The sequence below is a fragment of the Rhinoraja longicauda genome, chromosome 1 (assembly GCF_053455715.1).
Source record: "Rhinoraja longicauda isolate Sanriku21f chromosome 1, sRhiLon1.1, whole genome shotgun sequence".
NCBI lineage: Eukaryota > Metazoa > Chordata > Chondrichthyes > Rajiformes > Arhynchobatidae > Rhinoraja > Rhinoraja longicauda.
The window spans coordinates 137,321,064-137,334,585 of record NC_135953.1 but is presented as its reverse complement, the minus strand read 5'-3'; the positions used below and the strand labels follow the sequence as shown (position 1 = coordinate 137,334,585).

The 13,522-nt window shown below is 45.9% G+C and overlaps 1 protein-coding gene and 1 long non-coding RNA gene across 6 annotated transcripts in view; one reads left to right on the top strand and one right to left on the bottom strand.

Annotated features, from left to right (window-relative positions):
- The window catches only part of sorcs2 (sortilin-related VPS10 domain containing receptor 2), a 658,785-nt gene extending 651,419 nt beyond the window's left edge, over positions 1-7,366 (bottom strand). For all 5 annotated transcript variants that reach the window (XM_078407113.1, XM_078407120.1, XM_078407131.1 and 2 more), the window contains exon 1: positions 6,928-7,366. In XM_078407113.1, coding sequence (XP_078263239.1) covers positions 6,928-7,248 — 321 coding nt within the window. In that variant the 5' untranslated portion in view covers positions 7,249-7,366. The remainder of the gene's footprint in view (positions 1-6,927) is intronic.
- LOC144597658 (uncharacterized) lies at positions 6,976-12,867 on the top strand. The gene is made up of 3 exons (XR_013547781.1): positions 6,976-6,997; positions 12,662-12,751; positions 12,849-12,867. It is a non-coding gene; the product is annotated as an uncharacterized LOC144597658 (long non-coding RNA).
- Positions 12,868-13,522: the final 655 nt, after the last annotated feature.

The following is a 13,522-nucleotide window of genomic DNA, read 5'->3' as shown; positions in this document are numbered from 1 at the left end:
CTTCGATTTGTACCAGCATCTGCAGTTATTTTCTTACATTACTTTCTAATAAAAACGAGCCAAATGTTAAGATGTTCATTTGTTGTTAGACTTAACATCGGACAAGTTGTTGCTAACTGATATCATCATAATGTTACAGTGTAAAACAGCTGAGAATTGCCATCAGACGTTTGCAACCTCGTAAAATCAACCAGCTTCCGACACTTCAGCTAACATTTTAGATACATGGTTTTTTTTTATTAACGAAGAAGGGAATGATTGGTTATGGAGTAATTTTCCATTTTATATGATGAAAGCAAACTAGGTGCCTCGAGAGATGTGGGGGAGGGAGGTAGGAATTGGGCTGGTGCAGAAGCAGAATACAAATCAAATCAAATCACCTCATATTTTGCTTGGGCAGATTACACCCCAACGGTATGAATATTGAATTCTCTAACCTCAAGTAACCCTTGCTTTCCCTCTCTTTCCATCCCTCCCACTTCCCGGTTGTCCGACCAGTCTGACTGTCCCCGATTACATTTTATCGCTGTTTGCTTTGTTGTCACGTTCTCCTCCTTAACAATGATCTATTCTATATTTTCCTTGATCTCCATCTCTTTTGATGCCTCGTTTTCGCACCTTACCCTTCCTTATCTCTGTGCCTCCCTCTCCCCTGACTCTCAGTCTGATGAAGGGTCTCGACCAGAAACGTCACCCATTCCTTCTATCCAGAGATGCTGCCTGACCCGCTGAGTTACTCCAGCATTTTATGTCTATCATTATAATACTTCCCTTTGCTGATTTTCCATGAACACATTTATTAAGTAATATAATCCAGCAATTTTGCTTCATGTTCGCATTAAGTAGCTTTTAAAACATTATATCATATCATATCATATCATATATATACAGCCGGAAACAGGCCTTTTCGGCCCACCAAGTCCGTGCCGCCCAGTGATCCCCGTACATTAACACTATCCTACACCCACTAGGGACAATTTTGACATTTACCCAGCCAATTAACCTACATACCTGCACGTCTTTGGAGTGTGGGAGGAAACCGAAGACCTCGGAGAAAACCCACGCAGGTCACGGGGAGAACGTACAAACTCCTTACAGACAGCACCCGTAGTCAGGATCGAACCTGAGTCTCCGGCGCTGCATTCGCTGTAAAGCAGCAACTCTACCGCTGCGCTACCGTGCCGCCCTAATCCCCTGGAGTCAATGATAAAATGCATGAAACCATGCCGAAAAGAAAACATAATAGTTTAATAATTTTCATGAGTAAATTTAATGTGGTGTATTTCAAATAAGTTTATGGCCTAGTAATTGCAGAGAATACAATTTCCTGAATACTTGCCATTTTGCACAAAATAATTCTAGCTGGCACTCCTCGACTAGCAAGAGCATCAGGCTCATAAGCAGTGATTACAAGTAAGCCTAACACGCACAGGTTATTCAAGTCCATCGACCTGCCTGAACATATTACAAATATTCATGACTTTTCACATTTTTTTGTGAAGTTTGAAAGCATTATCAAAATCCAAATGTTCTGAGCTGTTCCCAACAGCATTGACTAATTTCCTCAATTAAAAAAATGTCAAAATGCAGGCAAGGAGAAAAACAGCGGATTTTGTTTTCATGCTTTTACTTACATAAAATGAAGAGAATCACTAAAATAGTACGCTAATGGATTGAAAAACAGTAATGTCAAAATAAGAACAGCAGTTTAATGTTTAAACCTCATGTCATTCTTTTTAAGGCAAAATGGACACAACAACAAAAAACAGAGTAATGGTATTAGCTGGAAACTGCAGTTACTGACAATTATTGTTCACAAGTGGAGGAAGATATAAGTGATAGAGGCAGGTCATAAGAATTCCACAGATTCACCACCCTCTGACTAAAGAAATTCCTCCCCATCTCCTTCCTAAAGGAACGTCCTTTAATTCTAAGGCTATGACCTCTAGTCCTAGACTCTCCCACTGGTGGAAACATCCTCTCCACATCCACTCTATCCAGGCCTTTTACTATTCTGTACGTTTCAATGAGGTCCCCCTCGTTCTTCTAAACTCCAGCGAGTACAGGCCCAGTGCTGTCAAACGCTCATCATAATGTTAACCCACTCATTCCTGGAATCATTCTTGTAAACCTCTTCTGGACCCTCTCCAGAGCCAGCACATCCTTCCTCAGATATGGTGCCCAAAATTGCTCACAATGCTCCAAGTGCGGCCTGGCCCTCTTGATATAAATGGTGGCTTTGAGTTTACTTTCTGTATAGCAGGGAGGAAGAAAATCCAGATGAGAAAAGGGCCAGAAAGAAGTACGCAAAAACATCCATGAAATAAATGGAGCTAAAGGAAGAGTCAACGAGAATGGAGTAGGATGTGTGTAACGTTTTTAAATTTATAGTGCATTCTTTATTAAAATGATACACAATGGTAGAAACAAAACAATGAACATAAGTCACTGTAGGCAGGCATGGCTCCAGCTACTTTTTACGTTAATTAACTGTAAAATCCAAGTACATGTGGACATTAATTTCCAATATTCACCTGGCAGGCAAGGCACATGACAAAAGGGAGATGTCAGAAAATTACACCTCAGCCGTTTTCTTGCTGGCAAGGGAATATTGCTAATAAATATTTTGAACGCTGTCGATCAATTCATCTCGGTAGCTTTCTGTTTTATAGCATTATGGATACGAAAAATTATTTTCATATCCAAAGCAATTGCAATGGCTTCAGGTCAAACTGCATAACTCCACAAATTCCACTGTGTATTTCTAATAACAAACTTCACTTGCTGCAAAGTGAAATTCTCCATGCAACACTCCTTTGGAGCATTGTCTGGAAAATAAAGTTCCATTACAGGGAGAAGGTAGGAATGGGGTTGAGAGGATAAAATGGATCAAATATGACCAAATAGCATAGCAGACTTGATGGGCCGAATGGCCTAATTCTGCTCCGGTGTCTGATGGTCTTAGTACTCTGCACTGCACCTGTCATTGAGCACTGTCAGAATGCCCACATTTTAACTTTAGTCAGTTAACATACTGAAGCTGCAGACTTAACCATTTGGCCCTTTGTACCTATTCCACCATGGCTGGCCTTTTATCGCCTGCACTAATCCATTATCTCAATTCCCCAGAAGGCCCAGAGCTTCAATTTGCTTCCTTTACTAACCCTCTCCCTATCAGACCAATCCTGGTATCATCTGATCTCCCTCCCACAATAGACAATAGGTGCAGGAGTAAGCCATTCGGCCCTTCGAGCCAGCACCGCCATTCAATGTGATCACGGCTGATAATCCACAATTAGTACCCCGTTCCTGCCTTCTCCCCATATTCCTTGTCTCCGCTATCTTTAAGAGCTCTATCTAATTCTCTCTTGAAAGCATCCAGAGAATTGGCCTCCACTGCATTCTGAGGCAGAGAATTCCACAGATGCACAACTCTCTGAGTGAAAATTTTATTTCCTCATCTCCGTTCTAGATGGCCTACCCCTTATTCTTAAACTGTGCCCCCTAGTTCTGGACTCCCCAAACATCGGGAACATGTTTCCTGCCTCTAGCGTGTCCAATCCATTAATAATCTTATATGTTTCAATAAGATCCCCTCTCATCCTTCTAAATTCCAGTGTATGCAAGCCCAGTCGCTCCATTCTTTCAACATGACAGTCCCGCCATCCTGGGAATTAACCTAGTGAACCTACGCTGCACTCCCTCAATAGCAAGAATGTCCTTCCTCAAATTTGGAGACCAAAACTGCACACAATATTCCAGGTGTGATCTCACTAGGGCCCAGTACAACTGCAGGGCTCCTGTACTCAACTCCTCTCGTTATGAAGGCCAACATGCCATTAGCTTTCCTCACTGCTTGCTGTACTTGCATGCTTACTTTCAGTGACTGATGAACAAGGACACCCAGGTCTTGTTGTACTTCCCCACTCACTGACCTCATGCCCTGACTCGACCATGACCCTCAATGGACACTTGAAATAGCCCCCAAACATACTCCAGAGAGAGAGTGGCACACAGATGGAAACTGACAGTCACAGAAGCTAAATGGCGTTGGGCCTCCCACGTTGTTCCATTGTAAGGTTGAGGACTAACACTTGCATCTTCTGTTTGAGTACGGTGAAGCTCTTCATACCAAACCTAACAATTTCAAGTAACCACTTTTTCTCATTCTCACCGAGCAAACAGCTAACAATGGCCTGTTTCCTTTATCATTGTTACTTTTTTGCATATCTTTTGCATTCATTTGTTCTATATCTGTCTACATCACCGTCTATATCTCTCGTTTCCCTTTCCACTGGCTAGTCTGGAGAAGGGTCTCGGCCCGAAACGTCACCCATTCCGTCTCTCCAGAGATGCAGCCTATCCCGCTGAGTTACCCCAGCATATTGTGTCCATCTTCGGTGTAAACCAGCGTCTGCAGTTCCTTCCTGCACATAACCTCTCCACGAATGTGGCTGCACCTTCCCGTCTTCCATTTGCGACTCGTTTCCTAGTAGTTCAACTGCCAGGTTTAAAGGTAATTGTCACCTTGATCATTTTGGTGTGCACAAACATACGGTCCGTTCTCTCAATCCTCCCCCCCCCCCCCCCCGTGCAACTTAAACCGTGTTTGTTTTCCCTCTTTTCTGGTTCAGATGAGGCGTCCTGGACCAGAAAACCCCTTTGATTCTACAGCCACTGACATTGCTTGACCTGCTAAGTGTTTCCAACATCTTGTGTTTTCTTTTCCGTAATGGTTGTGCAAATGTTTCGATATCCAGAGTTCAGCTTGGATTTTTTTTTTAAAGATCAACTCCATATGACTGAGGCTAGGCTTTTACATGGTACCTGCATGGGATGGCAAATCACCTGAAAATCCCTCGAGAGCTTTCTTTTTATCAACACTGACAGTTTGCATAACCTCTCTCCCTCTTTCTCTGCCCTGATGCCTTCCAGTCTTTCTGTCATACATTTCTAGTTTGATTTAGAACATTGAACAGTATAGCACAGGAACGGGCCCTTCGGCCCACAATATCTGTGCCGAACATGATGTCAAGTTAAACTGATCTCATCTTCCTGTATTTATTCACAAAATGCTGGAGTAACTCAGCAGGTCAGGCAGCATCTCGGGAGAGAAGGAATGGGTGACGTTTCGGGTCGAGACCCTTCATCTTCCTGTACATCATCCTCATCCCCCTATTCCCTGCACTTCCATGTATGTGCCTATCCAAAAGCTTCTTAAACACCGGGATCATATCTGCCTCCACCACCAACCCTGTCAGTGCGTTCCAGGCCTCCACTTCTTTCTGCGTTAAAAAAAAACATACCCCACACATCGCCCTCTCACCTTACAACTATGCCCTCGAGCGTTGGGCATTTCCACCCTGAGAAAAAGGTTCCAACTGTCTATCCTATCTCTGCCTCTCATAGTTTTAAATACAAATTGGTGAGCAAGGGGTAGGCTAAGGTCACAATGGTAAGGTCATAAGGAATAGGAGTAAAATCAGGGCCATTCGGCCCATCAAGTCTACCCTGCCATTCAATCATGGCTGATCTATCTCTCCCTCCTAACCCCATTCTCCTGCCTTCTCCCCATAACCTCTGACACCCCCGTACGAATCAACCCCTGCCAACTTTGCCAGTTTGAAGGGAAAAAAAACTTTCATCCAGGATTCCACTTTTGATTTGTTCAGTGTCCCGCTGCTGGAAAGATATCGCGTGTGGGGAAACCTTAAAGATTGATGCCAGTGTGGTGCTGCCCTTTAAGCTCAGGAGAAGAAGCAACATTTAAACTTTTGAGGTAAGCAAGAAAATAAAATTGAAACGAAACAGCGGCCCTGGATTTCATTCAACGCTGAGACTTAATATGTTCTTTTAAATGTTGTCAACAGTATATTCAACCCGTTTTTCTTTCCTGACAAATCAACTGATAATTGAACAATGTATGTGTGCTTCAAATTGACTCGAGGTAATAATGTACAGCCAGCCTGAAAGAGCGTTGCTTTTCCTTTCACCCTGCTCCACGTGTATATAACACCAGGAGCTACTCTGACTTTGGGTATCTGTCAACATGCTAATACACACGTGCGTTTTCACCCGAGTTCCGCCCAGAATCCGTCCAGGAACAACTAATTCCTCACGGTCGGAGAGCCGAAACTTTCGTTCAAGTGTTGATTTAACGTGCGGCCAACAACAACAACAACAGCAACAATAAGGCGACCAGCGCACGGTTTATAACGAGGTGAAGATGCAACAAAATAAAAAGGACTCATGCTGCAAACTTGACCCGTGGCGGGCGGGAGGGAGGGCTCCTGACAACACATTTCCGCATCGGCCTGAACACGTTTTATTCAAATGATTGCAAACTCTCCCCGTGTTTCCAGTGCCGGCCTCTTGGTAGCTGGCGTGGGCGGTGTGGAAGTAAAGTGAAGTTTGAGGCGCGCTTCGGATGGAGAGTACATACATACATACAAACAAACATCCTTCTCTCCTGAGATGCTGCCTGACCTGCTGAGTTACTCCAGCATTTTGTGAAATAAATACCTTCGATTTGTACCAGCATCTGCACTTATTTTCTTACAAACAAACTTACATACACACAAACAAACATACACACATTACATATTCCCCGGGGTTCAGCGACTGCACACAGCGGAGAGTTTGCTTCCAAAAGAGTTGCTCACACCCCCCTTCCACACACACACCCACACAACACACACACCCACACACAACACACACACACACACCCACACAACACACACACCCACACAACACACACACCCCCCACCCACCCACCCAGGGCTGGGGTCCCAGTAACCTGCAGCCCAGCAACAATAAATACCCTGTCAGATGGCACCGTGACAGCAACCCAGACTGTTCATGATTCACAGCTCCCCCCTCCCATCCCCTCCCCTCCCCAAGTGAAGTGAAGGGTCGCTGGTCACTTACGCTGCTGTTCTCCCCCGTCCAGTGCACCATCGCCTGGTTGTGCGAAGCGTCTCCTCGCAGGATGAACGAGGTGCTGAGCAGAGCGGCGTCCTGCGGCGGAGCGGACCTCTTCTCCCGGCTTGGCTTTCCCTCTCCCTCTCCCTCTCCCTCTCCGTGCAGTCGCCGGGCGATCCGGACGCCAGCCGAGCTGTGGGGCAGGAGGCAAAGCCCGCAGCCGAGGAGGCACAGCCACAGGTAGCTGGGGAGGCAGCTCCTTGTCTGGGCTGCCTGGGAAAGGGCTGTGCCCTTGTGTTGTGCCGCCGCTGCCTGTGCCGCTGCCATGCTCGCTGAGCTGTGAGAAAGGCAAGCAGGGCTGCTGGCCAGTGTGTGTGTGTGTGTGTGTGTGAGAGAGAGAGAGGTTGATCCCAACCCACGGGACGGAGCCCCAGCCTCCCGCACGCAGATAGGCACAAGAGAGAAAGAGGGTGGAGGAACAGCAGCTCACTTAATAATGCTCGTTTCACCACCACCCCCCCCCTTGCTGCGCTCCTTCGATCACTCGTCCAAAGAGCACCATCTGCCGGAGGCGAGTCGAGATATAGAAAACATAGAAAATAGGTGCAGGAGGAGGCCATTCGGCCCTTCGAGCCTGTACGCACCGCCATTCAATGTGATCATGGCTGATCATCCAACTCAGTATCCTGTACCTGCCTTCTCTCCATACCCCCTGGGCCACATCTAATAAAAGAAAATAACTGCAGATGCTGGTACAAATCGATTTATTCACAAAATGCTGGAGTAACTCAGCAGGTCAGGCAGCATCTCGGGAAAGAAGGAATGGGTGACATTTCGGGTCGAGACCCTTCTTCAGACTGAAGGGCCACATCTAACTCCCTCTTAAATATAGCCAATGAACTGGCCTCAGCTACCGTCTGTGGCAGAGAATTCTACAGATTCACCACTCTCTGTGTGAAAACGAGAGAATAAATACCTTCGAGAGACGAGACCTTCCCAGGCACACAACGAGGAGCTAGCCTCGTTGGTGGTTTCTTTCGGGGCCAACCCAACCTGCCGAGATTGCCCTGGTGTTTCCAGCCATGCGTGGGTGATGCCAGGACTAGAGGGTCTGAGGTATCAGGGGATGGTTGAGCCAAATGGGATTCTATTCCCCTGGAACGTGCCCTGATGGCGTGCAGCGTAGGTTTACTAGGTTAATTCCCGGAATGGTGGGGCTGTCATAAATTGAAAGACTGGAGCGACTAGGCTTGTATACACTGGAATTTAGAAGGATGAGAGGAGATCTTATCGAAACGTATAAGATTATTAAGGGGTTGGACACGTTAGAGGCAGGAAACATGTTCCCAATGTTGGGGGAGTCCAGAACCAGGGGCCACAGTTTAAGAATAAGGGGTAGGCCATTTAGAACTGAGATGAGGAAAAACTTTTTCAGTCAGAGAGTTGTGAATCTGTGGAATTCTCTGCCTCAGAAGGCAGTGGAGGCCAGTTCTCTGAATGCATTCAAGAGAGAGCTAGATAGAGCTCTTAAGGATAGCGGAGTCAGGGGGTATGGGGAGAAGGCAGGAATGGGGTACTGATTGAGAATGATCAGCCATGATCACATTGAATGCTGGCTCGAAGGGCCGAATGGCCTCCTCCTACACCTATTGTCTATTGAACGCAGGAGGATGAGGGGAGATGTTATTGAGGTGTACAAAAATCATCAGAGGAATAGATTGGCACAGAGTCTCTTTTGCCCAGAGTAGGTGAATCGAGGACCAGAGGATATAGGTTTCAGGTGAAGGGGAAAAGATTTAATAGGAATCTGAGGGGTAACCTTTTCACACAAAGGGTGGTGGGGGTATGGAACAAGCTGCCAGAGGAGATAGTTGAGGCAGGGACTATCCCAATGTTTAAGAAACAATTAGACAGGTGCATGGATAGGACAGGTTTGGAGGGATATGGACCAAGTGCAAGCAGGTGGGACTAGTGTAGCTGGGACATGTTGGCCGTTGTGGGCAAGTTGGGCCGAAGGGCCTGTTTCCAAACTATCACTCTATGACTCTATGATAAGTGCGGGGACGGTGAGAAATCGGGCTGAAGTTTATTGTTTGCATTAAGCAGCGTGCTCTATAGTTTACAGCAGGTTTGGAGGATAAAGAATTTGGGGCAAGGCAGTCGGAGGGCAAGCCATTTGCATCTCCACAAATCTTCCCCTGCCAAGTAGTAGCAAACGTTTGTGCACAAGTTGAAAAAAATCAAAATATTTCCTGCACTTACAATCTTTAATTCGGCTCTACCTTGCGTACTTGAATCTGGCTTGATTGTGTTAATGTAAGTATTATCTGATTTGTGTAGGAAAGAACTGCAGATGCTGGTTTAAATCAAAGGTAGACACAAAATGCTGGAGTAACTCAGCGGGACAGGCAGCATCTCTAGAGAGAAGGAATGGGTAACGTTTCGGGTCGAGACCCTTCTTCAGACTGATGTCAGGGGAGCTGCCCAAGCTAAATATGAGGTGCTGTTCGTCCAATTTGCGCTGGGCCTCACTCTGACAATGGAGGAGGCCCAGGACAGAAAGGTCAGATTGGGAATGGGCGGGGGAGTTGAAGTGCTGAGCAACCAGGCGATCAGGTAGGTTAAGGCGGACTGAGCGAAGGTGTTCAGCAAAACGATGGCCGAACCTGTGCTTGGTCTCGCCGATGTAGAGAAGTTGACACCTGGAACAGAGGATACAGTAGATGAGGTTGGAGGAGGTGCAAGTGAACCTCTGCCTCCGATTTGATTGGATAGTATGCAAAACAAAGCTTTTCACTCAACGTCGGTACACCTGACTATCATAAACCTAAAACGTATTTTACTGTCAACACCTGATGTTGAATAGTTTAAGGTAAGTGGTGACACAGGTCACAGGACAATGTGCAGGTTTTAGTTTTAGAGATATTGTATGGAAACAGGCCCTTCGGCCCACTGACTGTTGATCGCCTCTTCACACCAGTTCTATGTCATCCCAGTTTCTACACACAAGGGGCAATTTTTACAGAGGCCAATGAACCTGCAACCCTGCACATCTTTGGGATATGGGAGGAAACTGCAACAACCAGAGGAAACCCACCTGGTCAAAGGGTGAACATGCACATTCCACACAGCCAGCACTCGAGGGCAGGAATGAACCCGGGTTTAGTTTAGTTTAGAGATACAGCGCAGAAACAGGCCCTTCGGCCCACCGGGTCCATGCCGACCAGCGATCCCCGCACATTAGCACTATCCTACACCCACTAGGGACAATTTTTACATTTACCAAGCCAATTAACCTACATACCTGTACGTCTTTGGAGTGTGGGAGGAAACCGAAGATCTCGGAGAAAACCCTCACAGGTACAAACTCCGTACAGACAGCACCCGTAGTCAGGATGGAACCTGGGTCTCCGGCACTGCATTTGCTGTAAGGCAGCAACTCTACCGCTGCGCCACCGTGACCGCCCTCTCTGGCACTTTGGCACAGCATCTCTACCAGGGAAAGACTGATAGGCACTGAGTTGGACTCCCTACACACTAGGGGCAACTTAGAGGCCAATGAACCTACAAAACCTGCACATCTTTGGGACGTGAAAGGAAACCGTGAGCAAGGGCCAGGATCGAACCCGGTCTCTGGTGCTGCAAGGCAGCAACACTACCAGCTGTGCCACTGTGCTGCCTTCTAATGACTTTTTTCTGGAGTCTACACTCGGTCTCATTGCTGCTTCCAAAAGATGCCACGCAAAACATCCCCGTAGTGAGGAACAATTGCTGCCCTCCTGCAGGCATCATTTTATGGCTTTCAGTGGGTTGTGAATGCCCGTGTACTTTTCAGAAATGAAGACTTTCTTTGCCCCTCAGTTACTGAAGTTCCTGAAGGCGTTAAACCTAGAACATAGAACAGTACAGTACAAAGAAGGGGAATCAGCAATGTAAAATATACAGTGCAGCAGCAGGTCCTTTTGGCGACAATGTTTTGTGCCAAACATGATGCCAAGCTAACTAATCTCCTCTGCCAGCACTTGAACCATATCCCTCCATTCCCTGCATGTCCATCTGCCTATCTAAAAGCCCCTTAAGTGCCGCTAACCTATCTGCCACCACCACTAACCCTGGCAGCTTGTTGCAGCCACCCACCACTGACATGGTGGTGTCAGAGGTGATGGGGAGAAGGCAGGAGAATGGGGTTAGGAGGGAGAGATAGATCAGCCATGATTGAATGGCAGAGTAGACTTGATGGGCTGAATGGCCTTATGATACGATACGATATAACTTTATTTATCCCAGGAGGGAAATTGATCTGCCAACTGCCACTCTCTGTGTAAAAAAAAATGTGTTCTGTACATCTTTAAACGTTGCCTTTCTCACCATAAAACTATGCCCTCCAGTCCTTAACATTTCCGAGCTTTATGGTCTCACAAGTGTTATTTGATGTTATCCCAACTAAGCAGCCATTCTTCATATTTTACATTTTATTGAATTGTAATTCTGTGCTTAATTGGTTCCTGAATTGGTTCATGTTACACTGCTTGTAACAGTTACCATAACTTCTGAAGAGGGAGCCATTGCTGGTTCCACTTCCTTAATCCTGAGGTCTATTTTCGACACTTCTGTTGTTTTAGCTGAGATTAATTAATTCAGCATTTTCTGAAACATTATAACTGGGGCCTATCACTGGATGTTCCGAAACATTTATGGCCAATATCTATTTTTGAAATATGATCACCGTTTAGTTTAGAGATACAGCGTGGAAACAGACCATTCGGCCTATTCAGTCCACATCGACCATCGATCATCCATTACATTACATTACAATACAATACAATACAATATATCTTTATTGTCATTGTACAGGGGTACAACGAGATTGGGAATGCGCCTCCCATACGATGCAATAATATAATTAACTAGTCATTATTCATTTAAACAACCCAATGAAACAAATTGTAACAGTTTTAAAACAGAATAAAGTGCAAGTAGATCTGTGCCGGATCACTGTGCGATGTGACCATCCAGCTCAGCAGGACCGGTTCATAGCAGCTATGGCCCTGGGGATGAAGCTGTTCTTGAGTCATCACACCAGCTTTATGTTATCCTACTTTCTTATCCACTCCCGACACATTCGGGGTGAATTTTACTGAGGCCCATTAATCCACAAACATGCATGTGTGAAAAGAAAGGTACCTGGAGGAAACCCACGCAACTGCATGGAGAACTTGCGAACTCCACACAGACGCACCCAATGTCAGGATCCAACCAGGGTCTCCAGCATTGTGGGGCAGCAGCTCTATCAGCTGCACAATGTGTAACGGGCAAGTCATTTTTCCCCATAGCAAAGTCCCATAGCCACCAATGAGATATTGAACAGACATTCAGTGTTGTCGTTTGAGGGTTGACTACTCGGGGACCGGAGACTTTGGCCTTCTCTTCTCTTCTTTTAATACGACTATAGAATCTGGAACAGGGAAATCATTGGTGTGCACCAATGTAAGATCCTTAATATGATTGAATCTCATTGTACCTTATGCACTGGAAATGGTGATCTCCAGTCAGACTGCCATCTTCACGTTATTCCACCTTCTCTGATTCCATCATTTCTTTAGTTTTAGTTTAGTTTAGTTTAGTTTAGAGATACAGCGCGGAAACAGGCCCTTCGGCCCACCGGGTCCGCGCCGACCAGCGATCCCTGCATATTAGCATTATCCTACACACACTAGTGACAATTTTTTACATTTACCAGGCCAATTAACCTACATACCTGTACGTCTTTGGAGTGCGGGAGGAAACCGAAGATCTCGGAGAAAACCCACGGGGAGAACGTACAAACTCCGTACGGACAATTTCTGATTTTCTCTTCGGAATTTAATTTTGCTATTGTCTTTCTTTTCCGCTTTTAATCTATTTATTTATTTCTGCGATTTGTGCAGTACTGACAAGGGCAGCGTTTATTGTCCATCTCAACTTGCACTGGAGAAAACAACAGGTGGTGAGCTGTCTTCTCAGACGTCTTCAGCGTGGCCTGTGAAAAATGCTCCCGCAGTGGTGCTGCCTGAGAAATAAAAGGATTTGGATCCGGTGATGATGAAATTGCTGACATGTGTTCTCTAGCTTCTCAAATAATTTTGAAGCATTTTGGAACAACTCGAATCCAAAGAAAAACATTCATTGGAAAGTTCCCACTGAATGGTGTAATCGCATCCCGGAAAATTAGGAACAATACATTTGCTTGGGCTACACACTTCAATTCCAGCTCCTCAACCCAGCCATTAACTCCCAACACTGGCTTTTGGCAGAAGGGGGGGGGGGGGGGGCACTGAGAACAAACATGGACCATTGGGGACTAAATGGAATGCTTTGTTACTTTGACGGCGCCCTTTATGTGGTGTCTCTTTGCATACCTTGTGCATGCAAAACAAAGAATCTCACCGTGACATGTCACCTGTGATAATAATGTAAGAAAATAACTGCAGATGCTGGTACAAATCGAAGGTATTTATTCACAAAATGCTGGAGTAACTCAGCAGGTCAGGCAGCATCTCAGGAGAGAAGGAATGGGTGACGTTTCGGGTCGAGACCCTTCTGAAGAAGTCTGAAGAAGGGT